This window comes from Microcaecilia unicolor, chromosome 1 (genome assembly GCF_901765095.1).
Source record: "Microcaecilia unicolor chromosome 1, aMicUni1.1, whole genome shotgun sequence".
Taxonomy (NCBI): Eukaryota; Metazoa; Chordata; class Amphibia; order Gymnophiona; family Siphonopidae; genus Microcaecilia; species Microcaecilia unicolor.
In genome coordinates, this window is record NC_044031.1 from 733662359 (window position 1) to 733687295 (window position 24937).

General features: G+C 42.9%; 1 protein-coding gene across 1 annotated transcript in view; it reads right to left on the reverse strand.

The window, feature by feature from the left end:
- Positions 1 to 1241: 1241 nt before the first annotated feature.
- Positions 1242 to 24937, reverse strand: part of VPS33B (VPS33B late endosome and lysosome associated) — a 93180-nt gene continuing 69484 nt past the window's right edge. Inside the window, exons 18-24 of the mRNA XM_030189666.1 lie at positions 20312 to 20358; positions 18126 to 18258; positions 14222 to 14295; positions 11037 to 11138; positions 5444 to 5513; positions 3417 to 3533; positions 1242 to 2481 (exon numbers count right to left, since the gene is read on the reverse strand). Of these exons, the coding sequence (XP_030045526.1) occupies positions 2393 to 2481; positions 3417 to 3533; positions 5444 to 5513; positions 11037 to 11138; positions 14222 to 14295; positions 18126 to 18258; positions 20312 to 20358 (632 nt within the window). The 3' untranslated portion in view covers positions 1242 to 2392. The remainder of the gene's footprint in view (positions 2482 to 3416; positions 3534 to 5443; positions 5514 to 11036; positions 11139 to 14221; positions 14296 to 18125; positions 18259 to 20311; positions 20359 to 24937) is intronic.

Consider the following 24937-nt stretch of genomic DNA (forward strand, 5'->3'; position numbering starts at 1 on the left):
TTTCGGCGGTGGTGAGCTGGGCAGAGTGTCCCTTCGTGGGTGTAATTCTCTGAGTCCTGCGGATGGAGCTTTGATATCGACATACTGAGGAGTTTCCAGCAGCACATGACCACATATAGGGAGGCAAAAGTTTGCTCTCTATCTCCACCTGCTGGTAGATGGACACAACCCACCAGTCTATGGATTGATCAGCTATGATTAATGGAAAGAAAATTATCAGGTATGATTATACATAATTTTACCTTACATGGGGCAATGGAGGGTTAAGTGACTTGCCCAGAGTCACAAGGAGCTGCCTGTGCCTGCAGTGGGAATTGAACTCAGTTCCCCGGGACCAAAGTCCACCACCCTAACCACTAGGCTACTCCTCCACTAGCAACATTCCATGTAGAAGTCGGCCCTTGCAGATCACCAATGTGGCTGCGCAGGCTTCTGCTTCTGTGAGTCAGACTCACAGAAACAGAAGCCTGCGCAGCCTTCTACATGGAATGTTGCTAGTGGAATAGCCAGGACTTATAGCCACCAACTTCAAGAGAGTGCTGTAAAACAGTTCACACCAGTATAATATAATAGAAATGTTATTTATGTGTATAGAGTACCCTCAGATATTTACCACTATTACTGCAGTCAATAATGCTGCTACAAAGTGGCATAGCACTTCTTTCATCAGGTAACTCTAACAAATTTTTTGGGGAGAGCAACATATGCTCATTTTATATGCTTCCCAATCACCTCAGTGCTATAAAATCACTTATCACTTTTAAAATTGTATATACTAGGTGAAAACTGTGCACTTATCTCTTAAGTTCTTGCCTCCCAGGCAGAACTATCTTGCCTTGCTGGAACATTCGTCAGTTGCCTTCCCCTGAAACCGCACTTTCCCACTCATGGCAGGCTCAATGCGGCTTACATGGTGCAATGGAGAGTTAAGTGACTTGCCCAGAGTCACAAGGAGCTGTCTGTGCCTGAAGTGAGAATCAAACTCAGTTCCTCAGGACCAAAGTCCACCACCCTAACCACTAGGCCACTCCTCCACTCCTAATATTCTCACCTTCTTTTTTCAAAAGTGCCAAATCCTGTTCTCCCATTCCATCGCAGAGTGAAAAGGAGAGAAACAATGCTGGAGGAATGTGCTGAAAAATGGCACTGCTGCCACCACTTTGTATACACTCTGCACTACGGAGCCCATTCAAACTAGACATCCAGCCTTGAGGAAAAGGACTACAGACAAATACATGATGCAAATACAAAACGAACAAGTGCTTTAAAATATAATTCTTTTGATTCAACATCACTGGCTTCCTGTACAATGAAGAATTCAATTTAAGGTCTTTACTCTGCCCCATAAGATTCTCCTCTCATTACTCCCTACCATCCTCCCATCTACTATAGTCTGCCTTTGGTTTGACAATTCCATCTGTGTATTGCTCACTGTTTGAGTCCACTAGACAACTGCTTTCTTCTTCATTACCCCTACCCTTTAACATGCATTATCATCTAGCTTGTGCTCCAAACCGTCCCATTTAAGACTTAGAGTGAGACTTGAAACATCTTTTTCAGAAATAATTTGGATCAACAGCATGAGTTGAAGCTATTGGGGACTCGGCCAGTGCAGGTCTGCCCGTCTGTAGTTCTATGATGTTTTTGATTTTATTATTATTCTTTTCTTTTCTCTCTTGCCTGTTTTTTTAATGGCATTCCTTTCCCTACTCAATTTTAGTTTGTAAACTGCCTTGTGCATTCCTTCATTAGACGATCTATTAAGAATTTAATAAACCATAGACCATAAAGGGCAATTGTAATTGATGGATGGTGGCTAACCACAGGCTGCTGATTTGCTGATCCAGTGGCATAAAGGGGGAATGTATGAGACCCATCACCCCACCGGGATTAAAAACTAGATAAACGTTAGAAATCAATGTTCAATACAAAAGAAAAAATACAGTAATAATTTGAGCCTACTCAGAAGCCGGTACTCAGAGTTGAAATGTGGAGGTTAGCTTAGCTGCTAAGTAACTTGTTCTGACAATTCTCCAGGTCTTTGCACAGAAATGCAAGGGGTCCCTTTCCAAAAATATTTTAAGAATACATTATATTGCTTCCCTACAAAATCTCGGGGATTTATGGCTTGGCTTCAGGCATGAACTGACACAGAACACTTATTAAAAATTCCCCTCAGTGGTGGAATCGGTGAAATTCACATATGTACAACAGCAACTCTTGTAAAACAGTAACCAAGTCTATGACTTCTTTTCATGCATATTTCTGGTTCCAATGCATGGAAGTTAAATTCTGTGGAAGGATTTCTCTTCTGTTGGAGATGACATCAACAAATAGGGAGTTTTCTATTTCAGTCAGCCTGGAAAAGGCGAAGATGAGAAATCTCTGAAATTCAAGAAACGTTCAGTCTGGTCTCCACCATAGCCTCTAGTAGCCGAGCACTGTTAGTGATTGCTGTGACCAGGAAAATAAACCTGTAACCTAAAAACACACCGAATTAAAATATAAAAATAAGCTTTGAAGGCTACAAACATGCATACTAAAACTAAGGGTTGTTATAGTTGTGGAGGCAAATTTTAAAAAGTTGCTCAGTGGTTATGGTTGAAACTGGGCCTAAATCTAGCCAATTATAACCTTGATTTAAGCCAACTATATGTATGAACAGGCATAGCGGTCTAATACAACCACACCATTGGGAACATCCACATTTTAAAGTCAGCTGTCTAGACCTTTTTGAAAACCAATGCTGCAATAACCCATCACCAAAAACGTTAGCCAACATATACTGACTACTGATAAGTGAACTATGAACAACAAGTGATAGCAAACATCCGTAGCTGGTCAGCTAAGGTGTGGGAGAGTGCTTCCACCAAAGCAACCACCACCACTGCAGTTTCATTTTAACAAATATCTGGACAGGGGTTTGTTTTCTGTAACTAACAGACATATGCACTAAATATGAGACGACACCCGCATAACGTTCTGGGTCACTACCTGATTCTGGATATTCAATGCTGGTTCCCAGATATATCCACGCTTAAATCTGCCCGTGGCTGTCAGCGGCTTAAAAAACGCTGACCATCACGGGCTGAATATCGGGGGGGGGGGGGGGGGGGGGGGGGGGGTTACATGTTTTGGGAAAAAGAAAAATTCACAATTGAGGCTGAAAATACTGCCTCCAGCATTTCGCTATTTATAGATCACTGTTTCTCTTTCTTCATGTGATTTGTTTTAGGCTTCTTATGAAAGCACCCTACTTCTGAATTCACTATTATGTGACATGACTTGAGGCATGTGGCCAGAGCACCAGCTCTACCACTGTGAAAACATGATCTGCTAAATTTTCTGTAGTAGAGTTCAGCAGTCCTTCTCCTTCCATGAACAAACACCCTGCTTCTGGGCTCCCTCTCTGTTACCTTTGGATTTCCCCAAGAATCGGAGAGCTGAGATCTCTGAAAACGTGCAGCCGCCGAGGAAAACAGCTAAGATGAGTCTCTGAGAATCAGCGGTGGGACTGCCCTCAGAAAGGGGATCTGAAATTAACAAAGCAGTAAAACTGTGAGCATTACTTTTTCAGGACATCTGCATGGGTAGAGTATGGATGCCTGAGGCAAGGAATAATATAGTAACATAGTAGATGACGGCAGAAAAAGACCTGCATGGTCCATCCACTCTGCCCAACATAACTCATATGTGCTACTTTTTGTGTATACCCTTCCTGCCTGGGGATCTGCAGGGGGACAAGGGGTCTGATAAGTCCAATCAGGGAGCAATGGGGGTCCCCTTCAGAGCTGTAGTTATATAACTATGCTTGGGGTGTGGGACTTTGGGGTTGGGAAATGTCTACAACAATAGTGACACAGGAAAGTGTCTACTATGGGTGGGATGTTTGGAGTGGGGGGTGTCTATACGTTCGAAGCACAGCAGAGGTGTGAGTAAAGATGTCTGTTGTTCAGGACAGGGGCAAACAGAGGGTTCAGATGAACACTTTCTCCCACCCTGTTTCCATGTTTTCACCCCTCCTATCCCCCTCTCCTCCCCATATGCACACAAAACATCTATTCAGGCTAGGGTGATGGGAAAAGGTGGTCACAGACACCTGCTTACTTTCAGCAGTGTTGTCCTGCCACCTCCTGATCTTCCTCTTTAATAACCCCATGAGGACAAGCAAAGAAAGAGCTTAAGCATGTACAACTCCTGCTGCCACAGGGCCAGTCTTGTGGTCTGAGACAACAGCAGCAGAAGTTGATGTGTGCTTACATGCTTTCCCTGCTGCCAGTGCACTTTGGCATTTTAATTAAAAAAATCCTATGCTCAGTCTTCCTATGCGTTACAAGACTTATGAGAGACTTGCTGACCTGAACATGTATACCCTGGAAGAAAGGAGAAACAGGGGTGATATGATACAGACGTTCAAATATTTGAAAGATATTAATCTGCAAATGAACCTTTCCGGAGATGGGAAAGTGGTAGAACTAGAGGACATGAAATGAGATTGAAGGGGGGCAGACTCAAGAAAAATGTCAGGAAGTATTTTTTTCACGGAGAAAGTGGTGGATGCTTGGAATGCCCTCCCGCGGGAGGTGGTGGAGATGAAAACGGTAACTGAATTCAAACAGAAAGACTGAAAGGAGGCAGGGCAGCAATATTAGAAGTACAATGTCTGCCACTCCTCCCTAAGCACTGCAATCATGGTTCATGTGGTGAGGCCTGCACTTTTCATCACCTGTGGCTTTCTTCCAACTGACTGGGGAGTGGTGGAGATGGTTCTCCTCCAGCTTTTGCCATGTGACTCCTTTGCCCACTCAGGGATGGCTCTCTAACCGCTTTTGCTGTGCTGTAGCTCTTTAGGTCTCTGTTGCCACCCCACAAAAACTGTGTCTGAGGCAACTGTCTCACCTTACCGAGGGGGTGCTATTACAAAGTGGCAGTAAGTCCAATGCGGGCTTACCGCTCGCTAATCCGGAACTACTGCCGGGCTACCACAGCAGCCCGGCAGTAGTTCCCACCCCCAGTGTGCACCACTTCCAGTGCTACAAAAATATTTTTATTTTTGTAGCGCCAGTGTTTACCTGGCAGTAATCTGCTGTGTTAGCGCGGGAGCCCTTACCGCCACCTCAATGGGTGGTGGTAAGTGCTCTCTCTCCCCCACCCCCACCCCCCTGAAATGGCCATGTGACAGGTGGTTCACTTGCTGCGCAGCCATTTAAAAAAAAAAAAAAAAAAAAGACAGCCTTTTACCCGCTGCGGTAAAAGGGGACCTCAGAAAACATCAAGAACACCCTTTTACCACTGCTTGGTAAAAGGACCCCTTAATGACAGAACCACTCTTGTAAATTCATGTAGATGTGTATAATTTAATTTCTTTTCACAATACAGAAAAAATCTTTATATAAGACCACAAAATATACAGCAAATGTCATCATACACACACAGAACTCACCAGCAAACTCATTTCCATTTAGTAGACGAGCTACCTCCTCCAGCCCTGTCCAAGCCTTGCGATCCAAAACCTGAAAGGAGAATTTTATGCATTTCTGTACTCACAGCCATGAAATAAGATAGAGGCAAGAAAGGCAAATTCAGAAATCGAGGAGCTATCATTTACATGCATACTTTCTACCTCTAATGCATGTTGGTAAAAAGAAGAAAAAAAATGGCATCTCGCACGTCAACAGCACCGAAACAGTAGTAGTGACCCTCCTATCAAACTTTAAAAGCTTGATATCTACTGGGAACAAAGTGTTGTTACTTCAGTTTGATATGTCTAGTGCGTTTGACATGGTAGACCACAATCTTCTAATCCACCTGCTAGATACATTTGGAATAGGTGGCAATATGCTCAGCTGGATTAAGGGCTTTCTGTCCTCGAGAACGTACAAAGTCAAAGCAAACTCTATCATCTCAAAACCTTGGAATGCTTATTGTGGAGTTCCTCAAGGCTCACCACTTTCGCCTACCCTTTTCAACATCATGTTGATTCCTCTAGCAACTGCCTTATCAAAGCTTGGCCTCCACCCATTCATCTATGTGGATGATGTGACCATCTACATCCCTTTCAAATCTACCTTAGCTGAGATCCATGACTCTATAGCTGCTAGTTTTTCCATTATGGATTCATGGGCTAGTGCATTTCATTTCAAACTCAATAAAGAAAAAACGCAGAGCCTAATCCTCTCTTCCCAGTATCATAAGGTTCTCCCTTCTTCTCTCGTCATTAAGGATTATAACCTTCCAATCTCTAAAAATCTGAAACTTCTTGGAGTCTTATTGGGCAGTCATTTGACAATGGATGATCAGGCTAAGCTCATCACAAGAAGAATGTTCCACTCAATGTGGAGGCTGAGACATATCAGGCAATACCTCTACAAAGATCTCTTTCATTCATTGGATGGTACTATGGCACATAGATTATTGCAGTGTAATTTATGCAGGTTGCCATGATTACATTCTAAAAAAAACTCCAGACGGCTCAAAACACAGCTGCAAGGCTAATCTTGGGCAAATCGCACTTCGATCATGCTAGCCCTCTGCGTTACATCCTGCACTGGCTTCCCATTGAAGACCGTATTACCTTTAAAATTTGTTCATTGACACACAAGATAATATATGGGGAAGCCCCTGCCTATATGCACGATCTGATAGATCTACCATCCAGAAATGCATCAGTGTGCACGATCTTACCTTAATTTACACTACCCAAGTTGCAAGAATGTTAAATACAAATTTCTCTACACATCAACCTTCTCCTATGTCAGCCCAAAAACTTGGAATGTTCTGCCTAGACAACTAAAAGAGTATGATGACCACCAACTCTTTAAGAAATCCTTAAATACATTTTTGTTTGAGAGAGCTTACCCAATTAACAATACTAAGCCTTAACTTTTCTCCAATCGTCTGTACCCGCCTAAAACTGTCTACATCACCCCTGTCCTATCCTCATGTTCTTCTCTCACCCTTTGATCGCTTGACTCTGTATCCTCCCTGAATTGTAACCTTTTTGAAACATTGTAAGCCACATTGAGCCCGCTCTTGTGGGATAATGCGGGGTATAAATGTACCAAAAATAAATAAACCCAATGGCCAAATCATTTTTTCAAAATTTAAATTCAAGATTACTCTTGATCCCAGTAGCACAGACGGCAATATTATTATTAAAGACATAATTTACGAAATTCAAGAAGCCAAATAAACTTTCCTAGACCACATTTAGTAGAAAGAAGGGGAGGGGAAAGAAACAAAGGGAGATCCAAAGAAATAATTCAAATTAAAAATAGGCATTAGCAGTAACACAAAAATTTCACCTTATACTTAACTATTACCCACATCACAAACACTAAATTATTTTCTTCACATCTAGAAATGTACACAACTGCACCGGGGAAAAAATACATATTTAGTCACCCCCCCCCCCCCAACAAAAAAAAATCTAACCATTCATTTGCAGGGATATGCTAAAAGAAAAGTGGTTCCCAAATTTCTTGTCTCCTGTCTCATTGCCAAGAAAGCTTTCATTCTATCTTCAGTAGTTTTTGTCACACCAGGGTCGATCCAAAGCTTTTGCCCACAAAACATTTGTTGGGAATGTCTACAACAGAATTTCAAAGTTGCATTTTAATCTTCTTCAAATATGTAGGAGACCAACAAAGTAGCCCGTTGAGTAGTTTCTGAAATAGACTCCTCCAAAATTGCTGATATATTCTTAACGTCCAACTGGGCCTCTTGACCTACATCTCCTTCCAATTCCCCCTGCGATTTCTTTGAAAAAAGAGGTAATTAGTATATCTTAGTAATCGAAGGAATATTATCAGGAAATTTTAAATATGATATCTCTTAAAAAGGTCAACTGGTGGTGATACTCCATGTTTTAGAAAGTTCAACACATGGAGGTTAAGTCTTCTATTAAAATTCTCTATCTGCTCAAGTCTTTTATGTAGAGCCAGTTTATCCCGTGCTACAACAATTTTGAATTCTTGAAGATCTTTCACATTATCATGTGGTAAAAATCCATTTTTACCACATCTACAGCTTTAGCTATCTGATCAACTTTGGATACTAGAGGTGTTACCTCATTTATAGATCGAGAGACTGTTACTTGCAGCTGCTGCAAAACTTCCCAAATAAAATCCAGGGTCACCGCTGTGGGAGCTTTCACTGAACTTCCTGCTTCTGCTCCTGCTTCCAACACACGCCAACCTTCACTCGGGCCAATGCCCTCCTTAGAGTTCAACAACACTGCAACTTCAGCAGCGTGAGCCCTTCCATCAGATTATGACAAGGTGACGGGAAATGGCAGTGTGTTCGGCATCTGGGGCGACAAAGATGTTTCATGTCCAAATGGAGCAGATGCTCCCTCGGCCAACTCCAATGCAGGGCCGCTCTCCATAAGAGCTTTTGATGGCAGTCTGGCTGTGAAGCGGTCAATCTTCTGCTGACCTGGAGGCACACCTTGGACTGCAGAGGGAGCAGCTTTGATGGCCCCCTTCCTCTTGGTGTGAGGCATAGCATCAGCAGAGATCCATCTTACAGCCTAGGTCCTGCCGCCATCTTGGCCAGTCCCCCCAGCCAAATAATATTTATGCTTATACCTGTCTTCTGCTTATTGGATGTTTGTCTCACTAGCTGCAACGGAAGAGCTTATTACTCTAATTTGTGCAGTGCTTGCTGATGAAGGGTGATTAATGCACATAAACAGTTCTGTTAGACTTCCCTGATCTATATGGGGGTAAAAGTATGTGCATACCCAAAGTGAGCAGAGGCACTCCTGGTGGGGGGAAGGATTGGGAAGAGGATATAATTTACACACATGCATATCCACAAAAGTAATGCATACTCAACAGGAGGTATAGAGACTGTCCATGGAGTAATATTCTAAAAAACTATACATGTACTTTCTCTTAGAAAACTAATGTAACTTCTGTTCATACTGACTTACTGATTACTTCATTTCTTTTTTGTCTATTAGATTGTAAGCTCTTTGAGCAGGGACTGTCTTTCTTCTATGTTTGTGCAGCGCTGCGTATGCCTTGTAACGCTATAGAAGTGATAAGTAGTAGTAGTAGTACTTACGCACATAAGATACACCAATTTTCAAATTGAAAAGTATGCACATACTTTCCCTTTGAAATTACCCCCAGAAAGTACACATACACACATTTATTCTTGGTGTTTAGTATGCACAACTTTCTTGATGTGGTTTACACATGTGAAAGTATTTTATAAAAGGAAGTGCGTAAGTCCAAAATCTACTTCAACCCTACTTCCGGGAGTGCCTTCGCTCAGGTCCGATAAACTTACACACATACAAGTTTTATACGCAGAAGTTTACGCGCATATACTTCAGGCAATTTTATAAAATGCTATTTCTGCATGTAAAACATTGCCTTCTCTATGAAAATGCCTTTTCAAATTACCACCATAATCAAAGATTATGTAATGATCCTTCTTAAACACTTATAAAGTTTAACATTCATGATAGCAAAGAGAAGTTTATTGGTGTATTCAGGTCATGAGGGAAAAAAAACGTTGTAGTTTTTTAGGTGAATTCCCAGTGGATTTCCTTCAATTGCCCAAAAAACAACTTTCCAGCCCTCTCTTCCTACCTTGCACGGGGGAGGGGGGGGGGGCAGGAGCTTGTGTCTTTGCTCCCACCACTTTCTGCTAAATTTGTCCAGCTCTTCTGCTGCACCACTGGAGGATTTAAAACACAGGAACAGGAACTTTCTTTCCCTCATGAGAATATATAAAAGTGCCTGTTTTTGTGTTTCATATCATCCCCTGGTTATCAGATGTCTGCAGAGGACAATTTTCAGAGTTTTTCACTTATAACCATAAGCCCCAATTTCATCATGGGGAGGAGGGTTACTGGGATTTTCTAGTAAGAACTAGTTTAATACATTTTTTTGATGAGCTTTCGATGGGAACCCTTCTTTGGATCAGAAATTAGAAAACGATGACATATATCAGAATATATCTGTGAATGCTTTTATATTTACAAAATCAACAAATCAACTCACGCATCCTGTTTTTCCTACATCAGCACCCAACTATGGAACGCACTACCAAAAGCCTTGAAAACTACGTACGACCACCTACACTTCAGGAAAACTCTAAAAAACTCAGCTGTTCAAAAAAGCATACCCTACCGATCCAACATAAATGCCTGATTGCTGCAACACAACAACACTAAAGCAGTGGCTTAGCCACAGGTGGGCTTGGGTGGGCCAGGGCCCACCCATTTATGGCTCAGGCCCACCCAACAGTAGCACATGTTTAGTGGTAACTGGTGGGAATCCCAAGCTCCGCCAGCTGAAGATTTCCCCCTGATAGTAACGAAAATGCTACTCTCCACAACACCGGCACATGCTCAGTTTTCACTGCATGCCTGCTGCCAAGGTGGAAAGAACTGTTTTCCCACCAGCTGAGATAATTTTTTTTTTTTTTTGGGGGGGGGGGGGGGGGAGAACACTGGTGCCCACCCAATTCTTGCCTAGGCCCACCCAAAATCTGTTATCTGGCTACGTCCCTGCACTAAAGTACGTAATGGACATTACACAACTCTCCTGTTTTATGATTCCTTTATGTGGTCTTACCACATGAACCCTATCCTACCACAACATCACTTTGTATTTGTTTACCCCGGAGTCTGCAAACACCTCTCCGGTACTATGTAAGCCACATTGAGCCTACAAATAGGTGGGAAAATGTGGGATACAAATGTAACAAATAAATAAATGTTTCACAGCTATACTCTGATATATTGATTTGCTCATTTCTGAATTTTTGATCCGAAGAAGGGTTACCTTCGAAAGCTCATCAAAATAATGTATTTAGTCAGTCCAATAAAAAAAAAGTGGTATCTACTTTTCTTTCCTTAGTCTTGTTTTATTTCTATTTATTACCTTTAAAAGTGGACTAATATGGCTACACTACCACTTTACCCTAGTCAGAACTGAACGTCAGAAGCCATAGAGTAAGAAACATTTGTGCTGTGCTCAGGACACTGATACTGTTTTTGTGCCTATATGGATACTCACCTGTTCAATTATTTTGCAGCTGAGAGGGATATAGGCCCCACTGAAGATATATGCCATGTCTCGAGGGATCTTTAGATCATATTCTCCATCCACATGAGGAATCTATGGTCAAGATAGATAAATATACATTATTACGAATGGAAAACTTCCACTTGTCCAGCCTTAATTGGCTCTCACACCCTCCCCCCCATTGAGCTTTGGTTATATAGAAGACATTTTCTATATCCTTCTATTTATCTGGGTATATCACTTGCAATCTTTCTTCTCAAATACATATTGAGATAACATTTTCCTTTTTTGTGTTCACACGCAGGACAGAAATAATCTGTCATCTTATAGAAGGTATTCTCTACTACGATTAGTGAATTGACATATATATAGGAAGGACAAAAAAAGTGTGTGGGGGGGGGGGAGAAGGGGTTGGATTAGGTTATTACTTTTCTGGGGTGTTTCTGTGCTTGGATGGAGGATTTAGGAGGGGTTGGAGACCGTATAAGTAGATTCGCAGAGGGTCATAAGAACACAGGCCTTCTGCACATCTGTCATAGAAACATGATGGCTGATAAGGGCAAAATGGCCCATACTGTCTGCCCATCCTCAGCATCCACTATCTTCTCCTTTCCCTAAGAGATCCCACGTGCCTGTTCCAAACTTTCTTAAATTCAGACACAGTCCTTGTCATCACCACCTCCACAAGGAGGCTATTCTACAAATCTACTTCAGGAAGCAGGTGAAAGCTTGGCTCTTCAACCAGGCCTTTAGTGGAAGAAGTAACTAACTTATTAGTCTCACTCACACACACAAGGAGTGACTCAGGCGGCATATACTGCAGCAGGACATATTTATCCACTCCTACCCTAGCTGAGATAGCATTTAACCATTTCTTTGACCTCATGTGCAATTTTTTTAAAATCAATCACCTTACTTTCTAACTCTTCCTACTTTCTTACCCTTCTATATGTTACATCTTTATTTTACCCTTCGCTATCACCTATAATGTTCTATTACGTATTGTGTTGACATTGTAAATAGTATACCATGCCATACTTTGTATTGTTTTTGAATATTTTTACTGCTGTAATTGTCTATTGCTCATGTTTGATCTATTCTTACTGTACACCGCCTTGAGTGAATTCCTTCAAAAAGGTGGTAAATAAATCCTAATACATAAAATAAATAAATCTACCACTCTTTCCATAAAAAAGTATTTCCTTAGATTACTCCTGAGCCTATAACCTCTTAGCTTCACCCTATGTCTCTCATTTCAGAGTTTTCTTTCATTTGAAAAAAGCTCACCTCCTGTACATTAATGCCACGGAGATATTTAAATGTCTCTATCATATCCCCTTCTCTTCCAGAGTATACATATTGGGATCTATAAGTCTGTCCCCCATACGCTTTATGACAGAGACCACTGACCAATTTTGCAGCTGCCCTCTGGATCGACTCCATCCTGTTTATGTTTTTCAAGGTGTGGTCTCCAGAATTGCACACACTATTCTAAATGGGGCCTCACCAGAGACTTATACAAGGGCATTATTACCTTTTTTCCTGCTGGCCATTCCTCTCTCTGTGCATTTGAACATCCTTTTGGCTTTGGCCATCACCTTTTCTACCTGTCTGTCCACCTTAAGATCATTAGATAGGGTCACTTCCAAGTCCTTCACTATACCATTCCCTTGGATTTTTGCAACCCAAGTGCATGACCCTGTATTTTTTAGCATTGAATAGTTACCAATTTCTGGACCATTCTTCAAGCTTCACTAGATCCCTGTCCTTGGATAGTATTCGTATTGAGGGGGCCGGGGGAAGGGGAGGAGGTTCAGGGTATGGGTATGCTTAAAAAGCAGGGGAAGATTTAGGGTTTTCATTTCATATATGAAAAAATTGGAATTGCTTTTCAAGATTGTTCAGTACTTGCTGTTATCTTTTATAGCAACTATAGATGTTTGTTCATGTACTTGTTTGTTACTGTATTAATAAAGAGATTTCACACAAGGTATTCTCTACTAAATTCTAATGATATCCACTCACTGTCAGCTCAAAAAATGCTTTGAGCATCATTAGCATTTATATTTCTCTCTGAATAAGTGTGAAGGTGGTTGAATAACCCTTCAGAAGCAAAACTGGCAGCAGACCAGTCTCTGAAATGGCTTAGCTGTACATTCTGAATATAAATTTATGGGCCCTGATGAATACATTTTGGAGCATTTCAAACTACATGAATAGCAGCTGTATCTCTCTTAAAATAGAGTCAGCAGCTTCTGAGGAGCAGCAAAGAGCTGCAATCAAGGCAAAATAATAGGCCCTGACAGACACACAAACTCAGGGGCCCTTTTACTAAGCCGCGTAGGTGACTACATGCGCCAAATTGGAGTTACCGCCCGGTTACTGCGTGGCCCTCGCGGTAATTTCAATTTTGGTGCGCGCATCCGAAAAAATATTTTTAATTTCTGACGCGCGTAGGTCATTACCGCCCGGTTACCGTGTGAGACCTTTCCGCTAAGTCAATGGCTGGCAGTAAGGTCTCAGACCCAAAATGGATGCTCGGCACGTCCATTTTCGTCAAACATTTTAAAAAGCCATTTTTTGTAGGTGCGCTGAAAAATAATTCTGCGTGTGCCCAAAACACGCATCTACACTACCGCAGGCCATTATTCAGTGCACCATAGTAAAAGGACCCCTCAAAGAACTATCAATATAGACTTACCTGCACAAAAGGTGGGCAATTTTCAAATACGCAATGGGAAAGTCATGATGGGATCCGATGTATCGCTTTTATTTTGTCTTATGTATTGCATTATTTTTTTTGTCCTATTTGTAGTATTATTTCTTATGTTTTTATTGTAATACCCTTAATTCTGTAGACAAGCAGACTATAAATAACTAACCAACCCCCCTCCCTCCCCATTTACCTGAGTAAATGACTTTTGCAAACTGCCCTCATCTATTTTACACACTCACCCCCACCAATGTTTAATAGTTAAAAGCACATTGTCTTTGGGAGGGGTCTGAACGTTAATTGAAAGCGGGAGGCATAGGGTTGAAAGTTTGCCTAGGGAGCCCAATACCCTTTCACCAGCCCTGACAGGAAGGGAAAGCAGAATGTCTACACTGGTCTTGTCATCTTGATCAGCCATTACATTCTATTATTTTATAAGCGGAACAGAGGGGAACATACATACCAAATTCAGCTTTTTGCTTAGTCCTCGGAAATTACTTTTCCTGGCTAAAGATGAAAAAGCATCACTTAGTTTCCCTGGAAAAGAAAAAGAAAACTATAGTTTGATACATATTTGTGCCCCATTCTAAATCTAAATTGTACTCCTGGATGAAACAGTTTGTAATGCCTTTGTAAAGCCTCCAAATCTAATTTCATCCACTGCATGCAGAAACCCTTCCCCAAAGATCAGACCTTTTGCTCCTCAGACTTCAGTATCCACAGCTCTTCAAACAGACATGTGTCCTGTGATTCACACAGAATCTTCTCTTATCATTTGTACTCCTAAGGCTTAAACCACTGGACACTTGGACAAATTAATCTTAGTTCTATTTAGTTTGCAGGACTCTCTCTCTCACACACACATATATTCTATTTGAGATTCTGTCTATAATTTTATGCCTTTATTATAAAGAAATGTTACATGTTTTTAGTCCTCCACGACCGATACCTGACGTGAATAACAGCACTAACTACTTTAGTGGGATATACTGCCCATACCTGTTTGTATGCATAAGGATTGCATTGCCAAACTGAGACCTATGAACCAAAAGCCGACTAGGCTAGGAACCATCTTTTTAGGACAATACTGTCCTGGCTGTTACAAGACATCCTACAGCAATGGACTGTGTTTTCCCTCTGGTGTGAAACCTAGAGAGGAAGATTTACACTGATATGTGATCATCTTTGCTGACCATCCCTTGTAAGGTGCCAGCAGTACCAGCTCTGATAAGAAGGACCATCACCAAGGCCAGGAGCCTCATATTATCTGCAGAGGTATTCCTGTGCCACGCTAATGACAATTACCATCTGGTTAGCTCAGTGGATCAAAGCTTTATCATCCACTGTCCAGGTGCACACTTCATGCCAGCACTCTTTGCCCAGCTCATCCAATCAAAGAACTGTTACACAAGTGATACAATGTCCTCTATATCATGCACATAGGGACTGAGTCTACTCAAGGAGTTAAACACAAGAGCTACATAGGCAGTTAGCCTGTTACAGACACCTTTCTCTGATGGGTGTTATTTCATTAGCCAACATGTAGTCCCTTCTGAGTGTCACTGAGGGGCTGAAGCCCTCTGTGCTCATAAAGAAACTAACTATGAATATGTGCCGTACTGAGTAAGAACTAGTACTGGGTAGCACCTTGGCTTCAACTAATTTAGTTCCAGAGAAGAGCTGTGTGAATTCCAACTTCGTTGCTGACAACCTTCCACAACGAACACAGAATGAAGACACAATGGAGCAGGCACACGGCCTTGTCCAGGAGCCAGCTGAGAAACTTCAGCTTGGAGTCCGAGAGGAAAAGGAGAGATCTGCCACAAAGAAGGAACCAAAGGACTTTTCCAGGCAGCCTACAGGGTGAAGTTATCCTTCCTATAGTCGGGGCGAGACAGCCAAGTTCCAAGTGAGTCAAAACCTTTTGGCATTTACTTTACTTCTTATATTCCAAATCTACCCATAGAGTTCAGTGTAGATTACAACAAGAATCAAATAGGCAGACTCTGTGAATAATATCAATTAATTCATATTGATATAAAGAAAATTAATATTATAAAACTTCTTAAAAAGAAAAGTTTTTAGAGCTTTCCTAAAAACAAATAGGCTCTGAATTTTTCTCAATTGTATAGAGAGAGAATTCCATAACAAAGGGGCTTGATACATAAGGCTAGCAGAATAAACGGTCTTATTGTTCAATTTGCTAAGACTGGGATAATGAAGTAGGGGAATCAAGTTGTTTGTAACTACCCTGTGGAGGGCTTGCCCATTCACCCGATACTTGTGAAACCTATACAATGAAAGCCACAGGATAATGTGGTGGTTTGTAAACAGCAGTGCTGACAATTCCTGTGTGCAAAAGTTCCTATAAGCCAAGGAGGAGCCACGTAATCAGCTGCTGAAAACTGACTAACAAAAGGTCACGCAGTGGATGTCGTTATGACGATTTTACAGCATACTACAGCAGTGGACATTATTGAGTGCTATGAACTGTCTACCTCATCAATGTGATGAAGCAGGATTTTTTTCATATATAATGGTTTGATATTTAAATTTCTAAAGACATTTTAGATAACTAGTATACAGGGTGAGTGGTGGTTGAAAGGTGATGAATGAGTGATTTAATGGATTGGAGGAGTGGCCTAGTGGTTAGAGTGGTGGACTTTGGTCCTGGGGAACTGGGTTCGATTCCCACTGCAGGCACAGGCAGCTCCTTGTGACTCTGGGCAAGTCACTTAACCCTCCATTGCCCCAGGTACAAATAAGTACCTGTATACAATATGTAAGCCGCACTGAGCCTGCCATGAGTGGGAAAGCGCGGGGTACAAATGTAACAAAAATGAAATAGATACTATTGGAGATTCTACATGGAATGTTGCTGCTATTGGAGATTCTATATGGAATGTTGCTATTCCACTAGCAATATTCCATGTAGAAGGCTGCGCAGGCTTCTGTTTCTGTGAGTCTGACGTCCAGACTCACAGAAGCAGAAGCCTGTGCGGCCACATTGGTGATCTGCAAGGGCCGACTTCTACATGGAATGTTGCTAGTGGAATAGCAACATTCCATGTAGAATCTCCAATAGTAGCAACAGTGGAGGAGTGGCCTAGTGGTTAGGGTGGTGGACTTTGGTCCTGGGGAACTGGGTTCGATTCCCACTGCAGGCACAGGCAGCTCCTTGTGACTCTGGGCAAGTCACTTAACTCCATTGCCCCAGGTACAAATAAGTACCTAAGCCACATTGAGCCTGCCATGAATGGGAAAGCGCGGGGTACAAATAAAAAAAAAAAATAGCTGGTATAAGGCATAAATATTTAAAATAGAGACATTTGTATATATAAGTTGGAGTTTAGTGTGGTGTAATAATGAAGTAGCACCAGTAGTTATGTATCAGGAATAATTATTAGTTTCACTGATATTATTACCTGACTGTTCTACTATGTACTGCTGCTATGTTTTCCTTATTGCTTTGCCAGACTAATGTATCTATTCTACATCTCTATATATTTATACTACCAATAAATTGTAATATATTTCCAAAGTATGGCATTCTTCTCTCACATTGCCAGCAAAACCTTTATAAGAACCCTTTTCTTTGTTCTGGGACCGCTTTAGTGAAAAATCATACTCCAACCAGAGTAATTACTAGCTATTTAGTTTATTAGCCCTATACCACCTCTACCGTTCTAATCAGAGGTCAACTTTTTCAAAACGTTCTACATAAGGAAAAAGTATTTTCCCAGTGTCATTTGGCTAAAAAGTGCCCTCTCTCAATATGGCCAAAAAATGTGTCTGTTCTACAAGGTGAAAACGTTTAGACACACTGACAGAAGGCACTCCCCAAGGATGTGCTTTGCTTTTGGGAGGAAAAGTATCCAGACAGACTGCATTAAGTCTTCCTTCATACTCTTCCAAAAAAAGTCTACTGGAAGAAAAAGCAGGTGCAGGTATCTGCGTGTACTTTGGATTCACAGAAAAAGTCAAAGGGGAAGAACACATGTGTTTTCACTTTCAGAACTGGTGCAAGGCCTACGGGTGAACAGTGATTGCAATCTCTGTCCCAATGCCAAAGATTTGCAATTTGACTCCTTTCTCTGCATTACTTGACTTGGACGGTGAGTGGTCCGCTTAAAGTATGACCTATACTATCTTTTTAATTACAGTTATTGATTTCAGTTTGTGCTCCTATGTTCAGAAATAAATATGAAACTCAATCTTCCAGCAATATGTTTACGAAAAACTAGTGACTTTAATCACAGTTCCATTAACTGTGATAGGAGGAAAGAAAAGGAATCAAACTAACACACTTCTTTGTCTCCAAGTTATCATTTTCTCACATAATTACTGCAGATTCCACTTTCTCTTACCTGCTGCTTTGTCTGTGACCAACTTGCTCATCTTGCTCTCAACAGCAGTCAGGGTCTCTCCGGTTACCTGTTCTGTCAGCAAACCAACCCGTTTCAGATTGGACAGAGTCAGCAGATGTTCCGGTCCATAACTCTGTGGACAGAGAGAGATTAGAAAGAATTCCCCTTCTACAAATCTGTGAGGTGGGGGGGGGGGGGGATTATCCCCAACCCTGCTGTTATCCAAGTGTAAAACAATAGTTAGGGTTAATCTATCTTCTCTTGCTCTCTAACTTCTATAACAGTGAAAACTATTTGATATAACTTCTGGGATAAAGTTCACAGCTATCAACATCCGTCAAGTCCATTCCACAGCTTCATCAGAACTGTAGAGAGCAGAAGTCTCCTTTCCAACCTCAAATACTTGAAATTATGAAGCCAACATTCACTCATGCTCTACAAGGGTGAAACAATAAGAACGCAATAAATATGGTGTTCAATGTGACTATAACAAGGGAGGTTGGCCTTGTCATCTATTTTCACTGCAGGCCCTCTAGCAGTGGTTTTCACACATTTTTTTAAAGTCAGGGCCACGACACAGCTGGCCAACGGGTGTCAATGACATCCAACCCCACCAGCCTGCCTTCAAACTTTTCATTGAGGGTATCCTTAAGGAGGCAGGTATTTCCAAATTAAGGGGCCCTTTTACTAAGTCGTGTACAATAATTGTAAAATTAGAACTACCACCTGGCTACCGCATGCCCCGGGTGGTAATTCTAATTTTTACACGCGGCAGAAAATAATTCTATTTTCTATCGCGTGGCGCCAACTGGGCAGTAATCGGCAGTGTATGTATGCTGACAATTACCGCCCGGTTAACGCTTGAGACCTTACCGCTGTCGATGGGTGGCGGTAAGATCTCAGGCCCAAAATGGACACACGCTAATTTTTATTTTGCTGCACGTCCACTTTTGGCTAAAAAAAAATAAAAAAGGCCTTTTTTGCAGGCACGCTGAAAAATGAACCTGCGCGCGTCCAATACACGCACCTACACTAGTGCAGGCCATTTTCCGGCACGCCTTAGTAAAAGGGCCCATAATTCTTTGTCTATGCCTTATCCTTCAAGTATGTGGCTATTTCCCCCACCGTTTCCCCCTTTCTGTCAGAAGCCCGGGTAGAGAAGTAGAAAGTAGCAGGAAAAAAAATTAGAAATGATAGAGACTGCCCCAGAGGTTTCCATGGGCTGCCACTGGCCCTAGGGTTTGCACTGAGGAACAATGGCCTATGGGCAGTGGCGTAGCTAAGGGTGGGTCTGGGTGGGCCCAGGCCCACCTACTTTGGGCTCAGGCCCACCCAGTAGCAGCACACCTATGAAGTGTCTGACAGGGATTCCTAAGCACCACCAGCCGAAAATTCCTGTCCTTCCTGCATACCAGCCTTCCCTCTGATATATTCCCGCCTTTGTGGAAACAGGAAGTTGCATCAGAGGGAACGCTGTGGAGCCAACATGAGAAGTGCATTATTTGCTGCTTGCTGCCAGTGAAAATCTGCTATTTGAAAGGTATGGGGGGAGGGGGGTGTTTGAGAGACCATATGGCATGCAGGCGAGAGAGGGAGAGACCAAATCACTTGTGGGACAGGGCGGAGTTCTTCTGCCCACCCATCTTGGGCCCAGGCCCACCCAAAATTGGGTGTCTGGCTACGCCCTTGCCTATGGGACCTCAAGGCTTAGACGGAAATGAAGAAAAGACCAGACAGGCAAAGCTATCCTAACAGGGGAGCAGGCCCTCTCTCCTAGGCATACAATCTTCTCCAGCTTTAACCCTCCTTACCTCTGTCAGCATAATCCTTTCACCTCTCTCTCCCACTCACAGTAAAGAGTAGTGCTTCTCACCTTTGTCTGCACCCTAAACCATGCAAGGCCCCATCATTTCGCTGGACTCACCTGTCCTGCACAGGTCAGACTTCAAAGTGAAGTTGGCAGAGGAGGAGACAGACAGAGGTAAGAAGTGCAGCTTGCCTGTGATTGCCAGAACAAGTAGAGGACTGAGGTTTGGGGAACCCCAAAGCCAAAGGTTCAGGGCATTTGCCCTGATTCACCCCCCCCCCCCCCCCCCATAGGGAGATAGCCCTACACGCAGGGATCATTGAGTAGTTAGATAACTTTCAATCCACACTGAACATCAATACCATAACAATACATTCACCTGCAGGTACTGAGTCTTCAAGGAGCGATAATCTTTCGAAATCAAACCTATAGGAAGTATCAAATATATAAATATTTTTGTTTAAAAAAGAAACAGACATTCTCCTAGATACAGTTTTATACAAATACTATTCTGTTGAGTTATGCATTAAGCAAGTGGATTTACTCCACTATATAATATAGAATGTGATGTTCCCATTAGGAATTTGGGTGCAGTTGAGGCATTTAGCAATATCATTTCTGAAAGACAAAAACCACACTACCATACTGGCCCAAATATAAGACAAATTGTTTTGGACATTTTGCAAGAAGTGGCACCGAAGGGCTGCATTGTTGGACTTATTTTTATTTTTTGTTACATTTGTACCCCGCGCTTTCCCACTCATGGCAGGCTCAATGCAGCTTACATGGGGCAATGGAGGGTTAAGTGACTTGCCCAGAGTCACAAGGAGCTGCCTGTGCCTGAAGTTGGAATCGAACTCAGTTCCTCAGTTCCCCAGGACCAAAGTCCACCACCCTAACCACTAGGCCACTCCTCCACTGTTGCTACTATTTGAGATTCTACATGGAATGTTGCCATTCCACTAGCAACATTCCATGTACAAGTTGGCCTTTGCAGATCACCAATGTGGCCGCGCAGGCTTCTGCGAGTCTGACGTCCTGCACATACGTGCAGGACATTAGACTCACAGAAACAGAAGCCTGCGCAGCTTTCTACATGGAATGTTGCTAGTGGAATAGCAACATTCCATGTAGAATCTCCAATAGTAGCAACATTCCATGTAGAATCTCCAATAGTAGCATCATTCCATGTAGAATCTCCAATAGTATCTATTTTATTTTTGTTACATTTGTACCCTGCGCTTTCCCACTCATGGCAGGCTCAATGCAGCTTACATGGGGCAATGGAGGGGTTAAGTGACTTGCCCAGAGTCACAAGGAGCTGCCTGTGCCTGAAGTGGGAATGGAACTCAGTTCCTCAGTTCCCCAGGACCAAAGTCCACCACCCTAACCACTAGGCCACTCCATAGTGATAGTGGAACTGGGTCTGCTACATATAGATACACCCTAGACAGGATCAGACTGGGCAAGTAGAAGGCAGCAGCAAACTGATTGGCCTGAGGTGGTAGAGAAAAAGCAGTGGCATTCTTGTAGAAAGGATGAAAGAGGAAGCAATGCTATGTCAGTCCAGGCAGGGGAGAGAGGGCAGTGACACTTCTAGCATGGGGTGACGAGAAGGGGCAACAAATTAAAAGCCTCTTTTTCTGCCTGAGTTCCTTTGTGCTTTGGAAAACCACAGGATGACTGTAATGGGGCAAGTGAAAAATGCCTTTTACATTTTGTTTTAACAGTAATATGATTCAAGTAAATTGTTCAGGCTGAGTTCTAATTTTCACTGAACTCTTTGCAAGCATTTGATTTCTTATATCATATGAAAGTTGGGGCAAATGACACTTTAGATGTCAAGGTTTAGCATTTTACATAGTTTTCTAGGTTAGTACCATAAAGCAGGGGCGTAGCCAGCCTTCCATGGGGGAGGGGTCCAGAGCCCGGGGGGAGGGGGCACATTTTAGCCCTCCCCCCGGCGCCGCCCCCCTCCCGCCGCGAACCTGCCGCCGCCGCAGCCTACCTTTACTTTTGCTGGCGGGGGATCCCACTCCCCGCCAGCCGACGTCTTCTTCTCAGTCGCTTCCTGCTCTTCAATTTGTTTGCTGTCGTCGACGTCAGACTCAGAGAACAGAACTGTTCTCTGAGTCTGACGTCCTGCACGTACAATTACGTGCAGGACGTCAGCAAACAAATTGAAGAGCAGGAAGGACTGAGAAGACGTCGGCTGGTGGGGAGTGGGATCCCCCGCCAGCAAAAGTAAAGGTAGGTGGCGGCGGGGGCGGGTTCGCCGGGAGGGGGGTCCTGGGGGTGAATCTGCGGGGGCCCCGGCCCCCTCAGGCCCCACATAGCTACGCCACTGCCATAAAGACAAAAGCAAGAAAACAATCTATGGTGAAAATGTTGTCCTCTGGCTCCACTTTATGGGTGTGGTTTTAAATTTGGTCTAATATGGTGCTGAGGATTCATTCTGTAGCATGTCTGAAATGATGTATTGCATTTGCTAATTCTACTTGTTAAGACAGCATTCTGTTTTGATCCTCTGCCAATTAGGGCTGACTTTGCCGTTAGTTCAGCTTTCCTCCCTGCCCTTCAGCAACTTTTCAAATGAAAAAAGTCAGCCCTAATTGGCAGAGGATCAAAACAGAATGCTGTCTTAACAAGTAGATTACATCATCTCTCAGCAATAGGAAACCCCAGAAAACAACAGAAGCCAGCCAAGCAGATCACCAGACATGAAGAATCTGGTAGTTCATTCTTCAGTGGTAACAGGATGCTAAATTTACACCCTACATCAGTGAACGTGCAATGTCTAATGGGAGCACTTCTGACCCAATCAGACTCAGAGAATGGCAAACTAACTTCCTATCAGGTAACTCAGCTTTAATGAATAAAATGAACCATGCAGATACTGTAATGATAGGAAATTACAAAATATTTATTGAATAGCTCTCAAAAAAAGGGAGTTAAATAAGTATATATATATATATAAGTACATAAGTGTTGCCATACTGGGACAGACCGAAGGTCCATCAAGCCCAACAGTGGCCAATCCAGGTCACAAGTACCTGGCAAGATTCCAAAACAGTACAATACAGTTTATGCTGCTTATCCCAGAAATAAGAAGTGGATTTTCCCAAGTTTTTTTAATAATTACTTATGTACGTTTCTTTTAGGAAGCTAGCCAAACCTTTTTTTAAACCCCACTAAGCTCACTGCTTTTACCACATTCTCTGGCAACGAATTCCAGAGTTTAATTGCACGTTGAGTGAAGTAATATTTTCTCCAATTCGTTTTAAATTTACTACTTTGTAGCTTCATTGTGTGCCCCCTGGGCTTAGTATTTTTGGAAACGGTAAACAAGCGATTCACGTTTACCTGTTCTACTCCACTCAGTATTTTATACACCTCTATCATATCTCCCCCTCAGCCACCTTTTCTCCAAGCTGAAGAGCCCAAGCCGTTTCAGCCTTTCCTCATAGGGAAGTCGTCCCATCCCCTTTATCATTTTTGTAGCCCTTCTCTGTACCATTTCTAATTCCACTGTATCTTTTTTGAGATGCAGTGACCACAACTGCACATAGTATTCAAGGTGTGGTTGTACCATGGAGCAATACAAAGGCATTATAACATCCTCGTTTTTATTTTCCATTCCTTTCCTAATAATACCTAACATTCTATTTGCTTTATTTGCTGCCGCAGCACACTCAGCAGAGGATTTCAAAGTATCATCAACGATGACTCCTAGATCCTTTTCCTAGTCGGTGACGCCTAACGTGGAACCTTGAATCACGCAGGGGCATAGCCAAGGGTTCAGGCCCACCCAGCAGTGGAGCACCTTCATTAGAACGGCAGTGGAGGGAGCAGGCTGAGCTCCAATCCTGCATCTGCCTCCCTCTCTCTCACGGCAGCGCTTCCCAGACGCTGCCTACCTACCGCCGCCACGATCCTGCATCTACCTCCCTCTGTCTCAGCAGCAGCGGACCAGCGGTAGCGATTCATGCTGCCTCCTGCTTCGTTCTAACCCGGAAGCATCTCCTCTACCGCGTCCCGCCCCCATTATTACAACTTCCTGTTTCTGCTGGGGCAGGATGCGGGCGTGCACAACAGGAGGCCTCGAGACAGGTGGAGACCCTCTCGATACCTCACTGCTCCCAGCATAAGTTGGTCATTCCGCAGCCACTACCTTCGCTCCCGATGTTGATGCGTCCCTCGATGTCAACGCTGCCAACCTTGGTATCGATGTCGAAGGACCGAACCGAACCCCAAAAAACTTCTCTCGTTCGGCCTCTCTAGACACTTGAGTCCGTTTCTTCATGCAAAGACACAGACTACAAGCGGCTGGGGCTATGGTCGGGCCCAAGGCACTGGATACACCAGACGTGGGTATCGGTACCCGAGATGGTCCGGTTGCACCGAGTACAACGTTTGAAGCCGCTGGGTGTCTTCGATGACATGGAAGGAAAAACGATTTTGGCGAATTCAAAAGAGGCGATCGTGCCTGTTATGTTTAAACATTTTTTTATTGAAAGTGCGACCTTAACAATCTACTTTGAACATTGTAGTATACAAATCGACAAACATGTCATGTAGTTTACGAGCAAATAACATGAGGCAACCTCCAAAAATATTTTTCAACAGTTCCCCCCCCCCCCCATCGTCCTATACCCCTTTCCCTCCACCCCCCTCTAGCTATGCTAAGCCCTTTGCCCCATACTGTTGGATGCGTTACTACCCCGCCTTCCTGTGATCGTGCCTGTTAAAATAAAAAAGAGCACGAAAAGAAGGGAACAAGCCAGCCGCGTCGAAAAAGAAAGGAAACTTTAAAAGGGCAAAAAATAAAGAAAAACTACGGGGAATTGTACTAAATGAAAAGAAAAAAAGGCAAAAGTTGCAAAAAAAAAAAAAAAAAACCCTCTTTCCTGGGCCTGAGAGGAGCAGGGAAAAAACTTGACTGCACCTCAATGCGGAGAAAAAATAACTGAGCAGGAACGCTCACACGACGGGCAGGAAATCGGCT